Genomic DNA, 17,787 nt, shown 5'->3' with positions numbered 1-17,787 from the left:
TCTCTCTGTCAGATAAATAAATAAAATATTAAAAAAAAAAAAAAAAAAAAGAGGCAGCCTCCTATTGCCACCTAAGCCACAGAAGCCCCCTTCTCACCACGAGGAGGTGGGTAAGCTCCCCTAAACCCTGTGACTCTCAGTGAAACCCACCCAGAGAGCAGAGCCCACTTGGAAACAAAATCTCTGTCCCAGATGATGCCCCAGGTCCTGAGAGGCAGAGCCGGACCTTCAGGGTCACAGAATACGAGCCGGCCGAAGCCCAGCCATAATGGCGAACTTTCTCACTGCCCCAGAAGAAGCGAATCAGGCTCTTGTCTTGACCTTACAAATCTGGCCTGGGGAAAACCCAGTCATTCCCGACCACGCCCCCACACCCGTACTAGCTTTCCTGTGACAGAAGAGCCGACCCAGGTGACAGAGCAGATGCGGCAGTTCCTCCGTCTGTGGAGACTGGCTCCTGCAAGCCAGAGCACCCTTCTGCCAGTCTCCCCTGGGGGGGCCGGAGAGCCACCCAAGGAGGCGTAGGCACGTGCCCTGGGAGCCCCCACACCTGCCACCAGCCCCTCCTCAATTCCCATTTCCTGCTGGGGAGGTGATCTCGACGAGGGATGCAGGGATGCATGGCCTGCAGAGCTGGGAGTTTAGGGAGCACCCACTCCGACCAGACACACCCCTTCCTGGTATTTTTGGCCCTTACAACAACGGGGCAAGGTAGACAGCACAATCCACACTTTACAAGCAAGGAAAGCGGGGCTCAGGGTCATTTAGCGAGGTGGCTGCAGGTCAGTGGGTGAAGGGCGGAGGGGGGCACCTACGAAGCAGGTCCAGGGCCAGCCACTGTCTTCAGAGCCTGCCCCCTTCCTGCCATGAAGCCACGCTGCCCAGAGCAGTGACCACGGGACTAACTTGTCTGCCATCCAAAAACTCATCTACATCCCCAGGTCCAGAGGGCCCTGGTCTGGCCAGTACCCAGCAGACGTGGGGATCCCTCATTTCCCACTGGGGAAGGAGGCTGGGAGGCTGACGAGGGCCCCTGCGCTTGACTCAGACGCTGTGGGCCAGCTAATTGCTGGACCCTGGTCTCCCTGTGCATTGCAAAAGCAGGTTGTCATTTCTTCATGGTAAACCCCAAGAACTGTCTTTAATTCCAGGCCCTCCGGGACAGGCGGGAACTGCAGTTCCTTCTCCCGGCCAAGGAGATGGAGCAAGACCATGGCAGCCTCTGCCAGAGAACATATAATTTCCTTGGATTCACTGGCGACAGGCTGAGCTGGGCGGCAGCTGCCCCCACCACCCTTTGCTTTCCCCTCTCTGCTAATCCAAGAGCCTGTTGAATGACTTCAACTCCTGGCGTCCCTATGTTCCCGCTCCCACCCTGCCCTCTCCACTCCCAACCCAGCCCCCCGAGCCCCTTGCCAACCCTCCGGTCAAGGACCTTCTTGGAGAGCAGCCTCCAACAAATTGCCACTCACCACTCCGAGAAACCCCAATATCATCTAAGAACCCTGAAAATAACCACCAAACCTAGCCCCCACTTGCCTCCTTTCTAGCATGGGGTTTGCCAAAGACACAGAAAGACGAAGGAGGGGAGGAAGATCCTAGCCTTGGGCCTCCTTCCCGGCTTCCCCTTTCCCGCCCCTCCCTGGCCCTGGCTCTACCCACCGCCACCCTGGTTTGGGTGGATTGTGCTAACTTCAGCAGTGTGATGAATGGGGATTTCAGGAGGGGAAAGGGCTTTGCTGAGCAAAGAGAAAAAGAGTTTGGTGTGTTTGATTTGGTTTACTGTTTGCCCTCAGGAAATATGAGCTGGGTTGCTGAACATACCACATAATGTATCATCAAGACAACAGCCGAATTCAGCTCAGCCGACCGGGGAGCTGGAGGCCAGAGAGGACAGGGAATGCTGGACTCCACTGGGCACCGGGCCAGCAGGACATACCAGATGGGCTGAGATAGGAGCCGCTGGGCCCCAGGCCGGGGGAGAGGGTGCCTCCAAGGTCCCTTCCAGCCCAAATGTCCTCGGCTTTTTGGTTTATAAACTCGGATCTGTTCAAGGATGACCCACCAAGCAGACTAAACACAAGCTTAGTAGCTAGCCTGTTGGGAGACAACTAAAAATGAGAATAAAAATAATCGTTGAAAAAATATAACATCCAAAAAAGCATCAAAGTAGTCATGGGCAAAGCCAGAAAATTATTGGCCTTCCTTATCCTTATTTTCTGGTTTGGAACTGGTTTTATTTTGAGTTACACATTCAGCAGGGTGCAAGCACCATACTGTCTTTGGGGCTTCTTGCCTCCAAAGTCCTAATCTGCCTGCCTTCCTACTTTGGGAACACATGTGCCCAGGATCCCCCTAACCCACAGCTGCTCTGCTTGGCACCACGTTGATGAGTTTCCATGAGTTCCAAGCCCAGGCTGACTTCCTCTCTTGCCCCAGTTCCTACTGACCCAGGCAAAAAAGTCCTATGTAGCAATGCTTAGCCCTGCTCCGTGCCCCGGTGCACGGCAACAGCTCCGCGGCTCTGACTGTCCTAGGCCCTGCTCCCCCACACCCCGCCTGCTGCCCCAGGCTGGTCCATCTGGAATCCAGGCTCTGCCGTCCACCACCGACCCTTGGCCCGGTTAAAGCAAGCAAGGCCTCTCTTAACTGCTGTTGTCCCCTGGTTGCCAAGGACCCTCTTTTATGACACTTGATCCAGATCCAGTGAGACTCACTGCATCTCACACTCTTCAAGTCCTGCCACCAAAGTTACCTGTTTCCTCTTCCACTCTTCGGGGTTAGCTCCCAAATGGATACTTTCTTGGGCATCAGCTTAGGACACAACCACCACATTAAATGGCAGTACTCAGAGCCACAATAATACACACCAGCTAACTTAGTAACTGGGGCCAAAAGAAGCCGGCATCGGGCGGGGGCATTTTTGACAAGCAGGTCCTGTGGGACCGCTCCAGACACCGTCAGACAGCGTCCCATTTCTCGCACGGGGGACCTCGTGCCGGGATGCCACCGGGTGGGAGGAAACAGAGGTCTGAGACCCCCTGCCACCGCTTCCTGCTGAGTAAGGCATCCCACGAGCGTTCCTGGATGTGTCCCCTCATCTGGAAAGTGAGGATCCTGATCTCCGCCCTGCCTGCCTGCCGGAGCCATGAGGAAAACCACCCGGGATAGCGACAGAAGTCCGAATACACCACAAGTCCTGGATGAACAGGAAGGTCCCCCAACTTACTGTTTCTAAACTGGGGCGCTTTTGAGACTGAAAGACGGTTCTGTCAATAATGATGCCAGGACGGCAGGAGTGAACCACGAGGGTCCCAGACGAGGCAGCATGCACACTGCTCCTTACTCATCACTCAGGGGCGCTCACAGAGGCAGGGTGGGGCCTGGGACTCCGGAGTCCTGGCCTCACCACTTCCTCACTGAGCCCCTCTGGGCTTCACCACTAGGTACCACGGACTCAGTCCCCTGCCCCAACACACCTGCAGAAGGGCCGTCTAGAAGAAATGAGACCATGGCCGGGTGCTTCCCGGGACTTTGCCCACCCCCCACCCCCGCCCCCGGCTGCCTCGGGGCCAGGGCCGTACCTCTGGGTGGGCGTAGGCTGCGGCCGCGTCCCTCTGCAGAGCCAAGCGCACGTCGGGCATGCCGTCTAGGACGCTGCCGGAGCAGTTCTCTCTCCCTCGCTTGCTCATCTCCATTCGAATTTCTTCCACGTCTTCTTTGATTTGCTCGTTTTCCTTGGTGAGGTTTTTAGAAACTTCCTGAGAAGAGAAAAAAGTGTCACACGAAGATCCACGAAAGTGCTCTGACGCCGAGGAGGCAGCTGGTCCCTCTCTTGGGCTCAGAGCTAGATGCACAGAAACGGGCCAAGAAATCGACCAAGGAGCAACTGGGGTCCTAGAGAGCGCCCAGCCCTACGCGGAGGGCCAGACCCCGGGCAGTCCTTCCGGGACAGCATGGCTCCAGCATGCCCCGCGGCTGGAGACACCCCAAACACCATGGCTTTCCCAACCCTCACACTGCTGTGTCTCTGGGTCACCAGGACACCTGGCTTCTTCTCTGTCACTGGTACACGGTGCATGCACCCTTATCCAGTGATGATGAGCATGACAAAAAATTCCACTCACTTGGACCCCATACTGTGAACCAGGAGCTCGATTAATGAAAGAAGGGTTTTTTAAAGCAATTTTAGAAGAGGTAGCCAAAGACATCTACTTAGTCTGCTTTTCTAGTGAACAAAAACTATTCCCCCGGCACATTAAAAGCATCGCTTACATAGAAAACCCATGGGCGGGTTTCACACTTTCCTATTTACTCATGAAAAGTTTCCCTAAATGGGGCACCTGGGTGGCTCAGTCGTTAAGCGTCTGCCTTCGGCTCAGGTCATGATCCCAGGGTCCTGGGATCGAGTCCCACATCGGGCTCCCTGCTCGGCAGGAAGCCCGCTTCTCCCTCTCCCACTCCCCCTGCTTGTGTTCCTGCTCTCGCTGTCTCTCTGTCAAATAAATAAATAAAATCTTAAAAAAAAAAAAAAAAAAAGTTTCCCTAAATGACCCCCACCTGGCAAATTACCTGTGTTCTAGATCTGGTTCATACTGGAAGGGACCAAAGGTGTATTTCAGTCAGCCAACACTGGTGAGCACCTCCTGTGTGTCTAAGGTACGGTGCGGTACAAAAAAGGCTCATGATACCCCTGGGGTTCTTGCCCTGGGGTGCTGGGGAGATGCCAACTGTAACTGGGAGAAAAGGCCCACATAGCAGAAGACGACCAAGCACGCTGGATTCTGCAAGTGGCAAGTGTGAACTTATGGATTTCAGAGGAGGGAGGAGACAGGGGAGAGGCAGCGTCCTAGAGGAGGTGACGCTGCACGGGATCTGAGCCGGGGACAGTTATGGGCAGGCTCAGAGGTGCCCTTTCTCCTCGGGTTACTTTGAGAGAAATTTACTGCACTGAGATCCAACATTGTCCAACTCTGGCCGGCATTCTAAGGTTTGCATAAGCGTCTGAGTTTTTGTTTTATTTTTTATTGATTTATTTTTTAAAAAGATTTATTTATTCGAGAGAGAAAGGACATGAGCAGGGGAGGGCAGAGGGAGAGGGAGAAGCAGGCTTCCCGCTGAGCAGGACCCTGAGATCATGACCAGAGCCAAGGGCAGACGCTTGACCAACTGAGCCACCCAGACGCCCTGCATCTGAGTTTTTAGATGGGATGTTCTCCTTGAGCCCTGTTTATGGGGGGGGTAGAGGAAGCAAACATGTAAACAGAGGATGCATTTGCTTTCCGTATTTAACAGACAGATATGGGGAGTGTAAACACTCAGACCCCTGCCACCTGGCAAGATAATGCTAAGTCCCAGAGGAAAGCCACGGTGGCTCAGAGGGGGGTGTCTAAGTACCCAGGCAGACAGTAACCCCCGGACTGCGGGTCCGGTAGCTCCTAGAGGGGCTGCCCCGAAGAATCCATTAGGTGCTTGTTAAAACTAACCAGACCCCAGAGCTACTGGCCATACGGTTCTTCTGGCATTTCCTTTCATAGCAGATTTTGAGCCCTGGAAGGGCTTGCTGTGTTCTGTGGGGCTCAGGCCTAGCTGGCCTCTCTAAATTGCACAGAGTTAACTGTGAGAGATAAAGCCCCCGAGAAAGACGTCTTCTTTCTGGAATAGCCGGAATGAGCAGTCTTACTGGGTGAACAGTCACTCCTGACAGGTGTTACCAGGGGCAGTCAAGTGCAATGGTTAAGAGCAAGGATCCTGGAGGAAACAGGCTGGCTCACGTGTCAATGTTATTGCTACTTCTTTGATCTTGGGCTAATCAAACTCTCTGTGCTTCAGTTTCCGCAGGGGTAAAATGGGGTAATACTAGGACTTCCCCGATGACTTCCTATGAGAAAATAAATTAATACATGTGGAAGTGCATGGGACATACAAAGTGGTTATTATCTTTCGTAGGATGTTACAGTTGGGGTTTCTAGGCCCCTGGAGGATCCCAGAACTCAAGCATGTCTCAGATGGGGAAACCGAGCCCCAGAGGAATGATGTGATTTGCCCAGATGATAAAAACAAAAGTGGCAGAGCTGAGCCCAGCACCCAGACTCCTGGCCCTTATCTCTGAGGTTCACTCGTGGGACCACTAAGACCCTTGGGGGAGGGTCCTGGTGCTCAGCCAGCTCTGGAGCAGCGGGGAGCCCATCAGAGGGGCCCGTGAATATTGCAGTGTGGTCTCAAGGTCTCTGAGAGAATATGCATGTGCATATGCAGAGAAATCTGGATAGGGTGGACTCCCATAAGTCCTTGTTATGCAAAGTGTGGTGACAGACGGGGAGGGGGGGCACCCTCAGGAACTGTTAGGAATGCAGTCTGCCCCCCCGCAAGACCTGCTAAATCAGAATCTGCATTTTAACAAGACCCCCAGGCAATTTGCAGACACATTCAAGTTTGAGAAGTGCTGCCTTATATGTAGGAAGCTTGGGGTACACCTGCTGGAAAAGAGGGGCCCAAATGTATGGAAGAGGATGATTTACAGGAGCCAGATTTTTCGGGGGCCAACAGGAAAGGTGCCAGGTGCCCTTGTGGGATTCACACATTTCTTTTTTGTTTTTAAAGATTTTATTTTTAAGTCATCTCTACACCCAACGTGGGGCTCTAACCCTCGACCCTGAGATCAAGAGTCGCCCGCTCCACTGATGGAGCCAGCCAGGGGCCCCAAGATTCACGCATTTCTGTACATCCCCAAGCACCTACTGAAAGCAGGGTCCAGGCAGCTCCCCTGTTAACACTCAACGTCCTGAGACATCCGACACAGCCCAGCAGGCTCAGGGGTTCCCTGTGTTACTTCTTCATTAATGCATTCGTGTGCTCAGTGTCGGGCCCTAAGGGGTCAAGTGTAAGCCACACCGAGCAGGATCCTGCTGTGATAAAGACCACCCTCCATGAGGGGACGAAAGCAATAACCAAGAAAGCACCAACTAACGAAAATCAAGGTCAGGGCGGGTGACAGTTGTCTCTCCTGAGGCGTCAGCAAGGTCAATGACGCAGTCTCTAAGGTGGGGGCTGCCGTGCGGCCCTAGGACTCCCCGCTGGGTGAGCCCAGTGGCTGGGCCTGCAGAGCCTTACTACGAAACAAGATCCTGAACACCCTGCTAGAGTCAGCCCTGGCCTGTGCACCTGCTGCGAGGCCGAGGGCAGCCCCACGGACCCAGCTCCTGCTCCCGAGATCTCCCTGGAGGGCCCTTCCTCTCCCTGATTTATAAATCCCCAATACCCTTTCTGATTTGAGTGAGGAGCCGTTATGTGGAAGGAAGGTAATACTAGGAAGTCCTAGTATTACCCCATTTTACCCCTGCGGAAACTGAAGCACAGAGAGTTTGATTAGCCCAAGATCAAAGAAGTAGCAGTCTGGCCTGGAGAACCCAGAGGGGCACTATCGTTTCTTCCCCTCACGGGAATGGCAAAGCCGCCAGCCGCCTGAATCAACACCCAGCGGGTGGTGGCATCACCCCATCGGCCTGCCAGGCTGAGCCAGCGGCACCCCCGGGGCAGCGGCTGCACCCCCCGGCCACCCCCGGACTCAGCCACCTCCACCCCGGGGTGCTGGCCTCGTGGGGCTCCCCACCGCCCCCTGAGATTCCTGCTTCCCTCACACCAAGACTTCTCAGGAAGCACGGGGGACGCGGGGCACTCTGGAATCTGCCCTGGCCGAACCGTGAACCCCACGACCTCAGGCGTCAGGCTCTTCCCCTCGGGACAGCTGCAGCCGTGAGGGTGAGGGTGAGGGTGAGGGTGTGCGCAGCTTGGCCCGTGGGCGGCGCTGGCCACGTGGCGAAGGAGGCAGGCACGGGGCCTACCTGGCCCCTGCCAAGGGTGCTGGTGTGATGAAGAGGAGGGCGGGAGGAGGAAGGAAGAGCCGGTAGACAGGGGGCTGGCCCAGGAGGCCGGACACAGGCAGCCACGGCATTTAAAGATCTGAGCAGAGCCCGGGGCCTGAGCAGAGTTCGCAGAGCGCGTGCCACGTGCTGGAGGGACGCGCGGTTGGGCACGGGCCCGGGAGGACGCCCACACTGCCGAAGGGGACATGCATCTCACGCTGACATAGCCAGAGGCACCCACACCAGAGGGGAGGAAGTGTGCCAACCAGGCGGGGTCCCTGGGCACAGGGGACTGGGTGTCGCTGGAGCTGGGGCCGCGGCCGGCACGCGGGTGGTCAGACCATGGAGGGCATGCAGGCCGGTGGAATGGGTGTGGGGGCAGGGGTTGGGGGGAAGCTGTTCCACGGATACAGAATGTGTCCTGACCTTGTCCGGCTGTTGGACAAGTGCGTGGCTGCCTGGGTGAGGCTGTGACAGCGTAAGCCAGAAGCGTTGGGACTTGAGGGGGAGCGACCATGGTGCAGAGCTCTGGAAGGCTTCTGTGCTCTTGCTCCCCCCAGAACCAGGGACGGGGGGCGTGGTGAGGAAGGGGCTGGCTCCGGGCACCAGTGCACCCCATCAGCACCACCACGAGGCAAGTGAAGGGACCCCTCCAGGCCCCAGCTGGAGGAAGAAGGAATAAGGATGCCCATCTCACCAGGCTCGGCCTGGAGAGGGAACGAGGGACTGCACGTGCAGAGCCAGGCACAAAGCGGGACTTGATGACCCCAGGCAGAGCAGGAGCAGGGCTGGCCCTTGCCGTCTCAGAGCAGATATGCAGGCGGAAAAGGGGAAGTGAGCTAAGGGTTGGCGGGTCAGGCAGGAAAGAAGGTGAGAACCGCCCCCCCCCCCCCAGAGGCTGCTGGGTTGTAAAAAGACGCACCGGACTCCTGTAGGAGGTGACAAAGCCAGACTGCAGCTGGGCCACGCCTGGGCCCCAAGTCCTGCAGCAAGCATGTGTCCCCACATCTGAGGAGGCCACCTGACCCCTATCGCTCGCTGGCTGGATGTGCCCAGGGCCCGATGCAGATGCCAAGCCTGAGGACGGAGGGAACAGCCTTCCTTGAGGGATGAAGTGAGTGTGGGGGTAACCGGATCCTGGGGTCTCCGAGCTCCCAGCAGCTCACCTGCCCTTCCCCCTCTGAGCCCTCCAGGACACAGCTAGGACCAGGCGGCCTGAGACGGCCACCCCAGCCGACAGCTGTCTCCAGCCCCTGGTGAGAGTGCTGGAAGGGGAGAGCAGCTAGAAACAGCTGGTGCCCCAGCTGAGCGGACAGGCAGCACTTGGCACAATCCCAGACCACAGCTGACGGAGCTGGGCAGGCTGGCCTGGGTGCAGGGGCCGCCAGCTGCCCCTTCAATCACTCCCCCAACCGAACAGCTGCTGAGCACCTAGTCCGCCCTGGGGGTGGGGCCAAGACGCTGAAACAAAGATGATTCAGGCTCAGGTCGCCCTCCGGAAGTCCAGAGCCTGGAAGGACAGTCAGACAAGTAAAAAACAAGAAGTCCCAGGCCTCTAATGGTGAATTTCTGGGTCAGGGGTCACCTCATCCCTCCATACAGCCCGCACCCCTTCACATCCTGACAGTTACAAGCTGTTCCTAGGGCAGCAGATGGAGGGCTGCCTCTCACACATTGTCTGCTTAGCCAAAAAGAAAACCTTTCACTCCACAGTGACAGATTAGATTTGAAGTATTATACAACCCCAGGAGAGGGAAGATACTCACTTGAACTCACATTCAGATGTAATTGAATTAAATAACAGTAAAGCTGAAATGTATCTTAGAAATATTATCTCCAAGCCTTTCCCTTTCCAAGGTGACAACACCGTGGTCGGACAGGGTGGGCGACACTTTTCTCTAAGGCTGCACTTGAGTAGGAGAGGCATGAAATGACTGACCGCAAAAGCAGATTTGCTCAGGAAGGAGAGTGAACACTTGGGGTGTCTTGATGGGCATGGAGGGCGGGCAGAGAGGGGAGGCCTGGAAAGAGATCCTTCCTTCCCCTAACTCGCAGCCAGGCCTGCACAGATGCAAATGACATTTTCCTATTAGTTGGTGAAAAGATATATCCCCCCAGAGTCAGGAATGCTCCTTTGATCTTGCCTTTCAGACCAGAAATACAAAGGCCACCAAATCGTTAGGTTTGAAGGAGAAGCCTCAGCGATGTCCATGCCAGCACATTTTGGGGAGCAGGCCAGTTCTGAGCCTGGTAAACACATCACAGATATGAAATCTTACTTGGACACAACCCTATCAGGAGACACACAAGGTTCCATGCTGACCATCTGTGCTCATGGACAAGTTTTGCAAAGCCCAGCAGATAAGGGCGAGAAAAAAAGAAGAGTCACACACACCAGAAGGGGCTGGGCTTCAGCAACAGATATCATACTTTGGGGAGCCTGCAGACAGGCACCATATTAAGAGCGTGGGATATGCACGCACACGGATACAAAGGCACGTGTGTATACAGCCTCTCTCAATGGTCAGCCTCAGGCCACCACATTAGAGGTTCCTGGCCTGGGGGCGCCTGGGTGGCTCAGTTGTTTGGGCGTCTGCCTTCAGCTCAGGTCATAATCCAGGGGTCCTGGGATCCAGCCCCACATCGGGCTCCCTGCTTAGCAGGAAGTCTACTTCTCCCTCTTCCTCTGCCTGCCACTCCCCCTGCTTGTGCTCTCTGTCAAATAAATAAAGAAATTCTTAAAAAAAAAAAAAAGTTTTTGGCCTGCTGACCACGTTGGATGTTACTTCTACTGGGACCAGTTCTACAGAAATGCCCATGGGGTTTCAGGCCACGACCAGGCGAACAGAAAAGATGTTCTGGGGGTTAGGTTTCTGGAATACAGTGACATGGCCCTCCTCTGCTACACTCTCCAAGCTGACAAAAACTAGAAAGTCTGACAATACCAAGTGTTGGTGAGGATGTGTGTGCCACTTCCATACCCTGCTGGAGGGAACGTAAACTCGTACTAGCACTTGGGAAAACAGCTCTGCAATCTCCCCTACGACTGAAGGTAAGCCTAACTCACGTCCCGGTAGCCCCGTTCCCACTTAAATACGACAGAGAAGTGCCTGCAGGCCTGGGCCAGGGAGCACACAAAGGGCTGTGCACGTACAAGGAAGTTCCCAGGGCTATTACGAATTACAAAACTAAAAACACACCCCATATCCCTCCTCAGTGGAACAGATGGATAAATTGTGCCATATTCAAACAAGAGAATACTGCACAGCGATAAAAATAAATGAACCACAGGATACAAAACAACATAGGTAACTACTAAAAACAAAATTGAAGAGGGGCACCTGGGTGGCTCGGTGGGGTAAGCGTCTGCCTTCGGCTCAGGTCATGATTTCGAGATCCTGGGATCGAGCCCCACGTTAGGCTCCCTGCTCAGCAGGAAGTCTGCTTCTCCCTCTCCCTCTGCCCTTACCCCCTCTCATTCTCTCTCTCTCAAATAATTAAATCTTTAAAAAGGAAGAAAGAAAGAAAAAGAAAAAAGAAAGAAAGAAAAACAAAATTGAGGGGCACCCGGCTGGCTGAGTCAGTGGAGCATGCAACTCTTGATCTCAGTGTTGTGAGTTCAAGCCCCACAGTGGGTGGAGAGATTACTTAAAAAAAATAAAATCTTAAAAAAACCAAAAAAAACAAAAAAACAAAACTGAGTGAAAAAAGCCCAACACACATACACAGGTACACACATATTCTGTAGGACTCTATATACTTAGAGTTCAAAAATAGACAAAACTATTATATTTAGGGTACATCCTTAGATAATGAGAATGTTTTTAAAAAACAAACAAGATGACTAACATAAAAGTCAGGATAGAGGTTCCTTGGGGGGGTGGTGAGGAGAGGGCACGTGGGGGTGCTGAGCTTTCCTGAGCTGGGTGGTGGTCTGCTTTGTAATAATTAAGCTGTACGCTTGTTGCTTATGTACTTTTCTACGCATGTGTTATTTTCCCTAAATTAAAACAAAAGCTTAACCAAAATCACCCCACCAAGCAGAGCTCTGACAGCTGATTTTACCAAAAGGTGAGACTCTAACAGTTTAGATTCTATTTCTCGCTCCTTCCTTCCTCTTTCATCTACAAATGGAGTTTCCATTTCTACATACATAAAGGGCGTGCGTGTTCACACGTGTGCCCGCTTCTATTGCCAAGCACTGATCCTACTCTGGGCAAAATGCCCCTCCAATCTGACCCCTTTGTCTGGTCTGACCTCCAAAGCACTCCCCTTGGGATTCTGGAATATCCAAAGACCAAGAGCAGAATTTCACTTCCATTCCTCCTGCAGAGCCCGGCTGGAGGACTGTTTTTTCCATTTACCCAACATTGGGCCTTTTCAGTGACTGCAGACTGCAGACCGAGTCAGCCAGCCTGAGCCAGGAGACAGAGGCTGAATGTCACACCGGGAGACAATGCTCTGCTCTACGGGCCCGGGGCCCCGACCCATCTGTGCCATCGACCACACCACTGCGCCCTGTAGCCTTGGACGGCCTGCTGGGGGGAACCTCTCACTCCACTTTAATCTTATTTAACAGGACTTATGGGATACAGCCACGGCTCTGCCTAGAAATTCCCTTGGAAGAGCTGTTGTTTGAAGCTCTGCTTAGGAAAAACTGATGCTTCCGGGGCAGACGGCAATGACTCAAAGCAACTTACAGGGTTGATTAGAAAGAGCCTTGGCCCAGGAACCAGAGGCCTGAGCTCCTGCCTACACTTCCCTAGAACCTACCGCAGGTCTCACGTCCCGTCCAGCTCACGGGAACAGAAGTGCTCAATGTCTACGGGGTGGTTTAAAACCAATAACTGCCATGTACGCAGAGGGGATGGTTATTATTAATATAAAGGGCCAGTTTTTGCTACTCAACATACCATAGTTTTGAAAAAGAGATCACTCTCATCGATAGAACTAAGATGGGTTTTGGCAAAAACCCAGTGACTGCGTGCCTACACGGAGGACACCATCCTGCTGGGACATCGCCACCGCACCAGATTCGCCCACTAACTGCATGCCTATCCTCTGCCAGCAGGAAGGGCCCGCTGCCTGACAAGGCTGGAAACAGGCTACGCCCCTTGAGCAGAGCCCTGGGAGGCTGAGCACCCGACCTTGGCCTCCCGAGCACTGTGCTCTACCCCTCTGAGCTATCTTTCCCGGTCTGTGTTCTTGAGACAGAATGAAAACCCAAGTGGCCGCCAAGGTCAGGTGAAGGCAGCAGAGGTGGCTATCAGCCCTGTTCCTATACAAATGCAAACCCTTTTTTAAAGAGGGCATCGCACATTTGCATGGCTCTCGGAGCCAAGGGAAAAAGAACTTTCCAATTTCCAAGGTCGACTTGGATCCTGGTTTAATTCCTTTCGAACCCATCTGAAAGAATCGGAAAGTAGTTTTATTTATTTATTTTTTTTTTAAAGACTTTATTTATTTATTCATGAGAGACAGAGAGAGAGAGAGAGAGGCAGAGGGAGAAGCAGGCTCCCAAGGAGCAGGGAGCCCGATGCAGGACTCGATCCCAGGACTCTGGGACCATGACCTGAGCCGAAGGCAGATGCTTAACCATCTGAGCCACCCAGGCGCCCCAGAAAGTAGTTTTAAATGGGAGAACGAATCCCAAGCCTGGATGAAGTCCGTTGGTAGTAGGATGGTGTTGACCATTCCCAACCTCGTCATAGCCGTCAGTGTTGGGGAAAGAGAGTGAAGATTAGGCCTAATTCTCTTGCGAAGCCCCCTCAGGAAGAGTGGGCTGACGTGGTTCTGTTGGCACCTCAAACTGTCTAGAAAGCTCAGGTTCCAGGGCCTTGACCCTGCTCACCAGACCCGGGAACTGAAGTGACTGTGACCGTGGACCCACCACCCTCCCAGAGCTGATGGCCGTGTTCAGAAAACACTCATCACAGTACTGGGGGAGCCGGGCCTAAGGACGGGTGGACAAGGAAGCGGTGTTCACTTTCTGGGAACATTTTCTGGAGCGTAAGGAGGGTGCTGACACCAATCTTTGCAACGGTAACGTCTCGTCATCTGCGTCCCAGCTCCCCCGGCAAAGCAACCCGGAGACGCAGCCCCCTTCCACTCCTTGGTCACAACAAGAGTGCCTTGTTTATGTAACCATTTCAAAGCGTTTGTAAAGTGATTAGCCCACTTTTTATCCCCTCGGCAATCACACCAAGTAGACAGGGCACCTATCCTACTTTACAGATGGAGAAGCTCGGGGACAGTTGCTCAGCAACAGCAAACAGAAAGTGGGTCACTCTGTCCTGACTCCTCGCCCAGCGAGGGCTCTTTCTGCCACACTAAAGGGTCTTACCTTTGCCCCATCCTACAGCTTCTAACCGCCCATGAGGGAAGCCCAGCTCCTCCATGAGAGACCCCCGATATTTTCATGAGGAATATTCGTATAGCTAATCATTCTGCTATTAAACCTACCATTTACAGTCACAGTCTAAAAATCAAATAGACTTAATTTTTGGAGTCACTGTTTCAAGTATCAGTTCAAGAACTGGGTGCCAGTCGATGACGCATACCCGTACGCTCCCTACCAATGAGGCTGAGTGGTCACCGTTCCCTTCCAGGTGACCCAGTGACTCATCTCTGTGATAAAGGATGACAGCGACAAAACGATTGTCATCGTGTGTAACGGCTCCTATCTCGCACCCCCAGCCCACACACCGCCCCCCTTGAAAATCATGGTGCCAGCCGAGCGTCTCCCAGGAGCCCTGTCAGAACCGTGTGATGTCCGTCTGGGAAAATTACACTACTGGTCCCTCCTTCCAGGGGGTGAGGAGCCGGAATGCTTTCCAATGGGGAATGTTATTTATTAGTAATCATTTTTATGTCTTCTTTCTCTAAAGTGTATTTGAGATGGATCACCACACAAACACACATACACATACAGAGACGGACGGCAGAACAGTTAAAATAACGAAACAAAACAAAACCAGAAGAAAAAATTAACAACCCTATTCCCAGAAGGGAGACGCCACCACCTTAAAACCAAAAGTAAGATGCTTACTGTACTTTTATATTTCATTTAGCTCTGAGTTCCGTGGAAGTCAAGGTAAAAATAGAAATATGTTGGTTATATGGTTCTCGTCTATGAAGAAAAGAAGGTATATTTACATTTATATTTCACTGATTCTCTTTGTCACCAAAAATTTGGCATGATTTCGGATGAGTGTTTTACGTATATTTTGTCTTTCCAAAGAACAAGACAGGTTAAGTCTAGTCAGAATACATGCTTTCTGGAAATATTGTGGGAAGTTTGATACATTTTTGGACCTGATCAAGAGAAAGATACAGAGGGGCGCCTGGGTGGCTCAGTCGGTTAAGCATCCAACTCTTGGTTTCGGCTCAGGTCATGATCTTAGGGTCCTGGGATCGAGCCCTGCATCTGGCTCTGGGCTCAGCGTGGAGTCTGCTTAAGGATTCTGTCTCTCCCTCTCCCTCTGCCCCTCCCCCCACTCACGCTCTCTCTCTCTCTCTCTCTCTCTCTCTCTCTCTCTGAAATAAATAAATAAAACCTAAAAAAAAAAAAAAGGATACGGAAACCCAGAATCTTCCTTACCTCCTCCAGTTTATCCATCCGCCCCACCAGTTTGGTAGTGACAGAATGCAGCTTCAGGAGATCCAGGCCATAGAAAGCTCCTTCCAGCATGTCTATGATGGTGGAAAGCTAGGAAACAGGAGTAGGGGGTTAGTCAAGGGCTGGGGTGTGACAGACCCAGGACAAGATGTTTCCTATCAGACCCCCATGCCGGAGGCTCAACAGGGAAGTGGCCTTAGAAATTGGCGTTTGTGGGGGGGGGCACATAAGCAGCACAATGGTGGGAGGTAGTCTGCCCACCAGAATACTCAGATGAGAAACAGAAGAATCCTGTAGGAACAAGTAAAACTGTTCTTCACCAAAATCTTCACCAAACTGTTCAGAACTTGTATTCGTCAGTTGAAAGTAGTGCCTCATCTTTGTTTCCCCAAGGTATCTAGCACGGCACCTGGCCCACAGCAGGTGATCTCTACATACTCAACGACATGGCTTCGGAACCTCGATGCCCTGAGGACGTGCTTCTGGAACACTCACCTTCATTGTCTACTGAAGGCCTGGAACGTACCAACGGTCTTCCCTCAGCACTAAAAGTTAAACTGACCCCGGGGGCAAAGGAGGCCCAGTGACCCATCTCTGAGGTGATAGAAGCTGTCACGGGGCCCCAGCCTTTCTGCCAGTAGCCTGTGAAGATGGTGGTCCCACCGGGTGCAGCAAAGAGGCCGACGAGAGATGCTTGACCCGAGCCTCCCTGCCGAGGACCGGTCCCCGAAGAGTCTGCTGGCCACACGAATCCCCTGGCCTTGCTACTGGGTGCTGAGGAATGAGGAAGTCCATGCATGAGCTCCTCGTGTTTCGGAGACCTCCTTCCTCCCCACCGGAGGAAGGCAGCTCGATCGTGGGTGAGAGCCACAGGACGGCATCTGGTTAGCATGCACTGTGAAGATTTTCTGACTCCTAATAGAAGATTGTTCCAGAAGCCCCCCAGAACCCAGACAATCCCATAATGGGGCGGCCCCAAAACTAGTTCTGCGGCAGGGCTGCAGTTCTGTGAGGCGGGCTGAATCCTGGGACAGGATGTTAAAGCGTTGTACTGCGGAACCCCACTCAATGACCACCAGCTACCGGGCGTGTGGCAGGCGCCAGGCCCCGTGGCGGCACTTTGCGTGGTCATCCATGAGCGAGATCAGTGGCTCCTGACCCCGACTCTGTCAGGCGTGTGCTAAGCGCTCCCTAGCCACCACCTCAGCTCCCCTACAAGGTAGATGCTATACTCTCACTTCCTATGCAAGGAGACTGAGGTAAGGCAAGTTAGTTAGGTGCCTTGAGTCGGATCAGACGACAAGGGGCGGCAGATCTGAACCCAAGGCGGTCTGACTGCAGGACCAGGCCCAGGCCACTACCCCAAGCTGCCGAGATCGGACGAAGCCCTCGGCCAAGCCGGGCAGTGGCCTCGGGCAGGCCTGAGCTTCCCCACCCTGTGGGACCGGGATCCCAGTTCGATACCGACCTACAACAGGCCCCGGGCCTCTGCTGCCCTGGGTCACCCCAGCCCTTGTGCTGAGGACCGCCAGGCTCGCTCCTGTGTCTCTTGCCTCTGGGGTGCGTGCTGGGCTGACAGTAAATCGTGACAATAACTCTTGCAGAGAAGAACACTGAGTTTTTTTGGCCCCTAGGCCCAGCAGCTGCTCCCAGGCCCAGCCTCCCTGGCTCCACAGGGAGAGAGGCAGGCACACTCTGCTCTCGGCGTCCCTTTCAGACATGGGGACTGCAGATGACCAGCTTGCCAGATGATCAGCCTCGGACACTCGCTCAGCACGCTAGGGGCCAGGGCCTGACCTTTACAGGCTAAGCCAGGTCCCAGTTACCCAAAGGCAGGGATTGTAATCCCTGCAACAGCTCTGCTGGACCCCCAGGGCCTGAAGGCACCCTCCCACTCGTGGCATCGCCCCACCCCAGGTCCTACCTTCAAGTCCTGGCTGTCCGCCGCCCTCAGCTTCTGGAGCCTGAAGTCACCCTCACAGGGATTGAGGGCCGACGGGGGCGCCACACACGCACACTTGCAGGACGAGCCCGAGGTGATGGTTTCCACGGTGTAGAAGTCCTCCTTCCTGGAGGTGCCCTCATTGACCCTCTGGCAGGCATCTCTGCCCAGGGGTCTCACCACACACTTGCACTGACAGTTGGAGCCCTCAGACACAGCCTTGACCTTGTCATAGTCTCCCAGCAACTAGACACGGGGACAGAGAGAGAAGGGGTTGGGTGTGCAAACACAGGGATCGGCCCGGCTCCTAGAAAGGCTCTCCCTTCACCATGTCAGATGTCCTGCACTAGCCAGAGACCTCA

The 17,787-nt window shown here is 53.8% G+C and overlaps 1 protein-coding gene across 4 annotated transcripts in view; it reads right to left on the bottom strand.

The window, feature by feature from the left end:
* OLFML2B (olfactomedin like 2B) overlaps positions 1 to 17,787 on the bottom strand; it is a 36,323-nt gene that overhangs the window by 15,621 nt on the left and 2,915 nt on the right. For all 4 annotated transcript variants that reach the window (XM_036103524.2, XM_036103522.2, XM_036103523.2 and 1 more), the window contains exons 2-4: positions 17,408 to 17,671; positions 15,466 to 15,573; positions 3,585 to 3,761 (exon numbers count right to left, since the gene is read on the bottom strand). In XM_036103524.2, the coding sequence (XP_035959417.1) occupies positions 3,585 to 3,761; positions 15,466 to 15,573; positions 17,408 to 17,671 (549 nt within the window). The remainder of the gene's footprint in view (positions 1 to 3,584; positions 3,762 to 15,465; positions 15,574 to 17,407; positions 17,672 to 17,787) is intronic.

This window comes from Halichoerus grypus, chromosome 7 (assembly GCF_964656455.1).
Source record: "Halichoerus grypus chromosome 7, mHalGry1.hap1.1, whole genome shotgun sequence".
Classification (NCBI taxonomy): Eukaryota; Metazoa; Chordata; class Mammalia; order Carnivora; family Phocidae; genus Halichoerus; species Halichoerus grypus.
The sequence above is the reverse complement of the archived record's forward strand: the minus strand, read 5'-3'. Positions and strand labels throughout refer to the sequence as shown.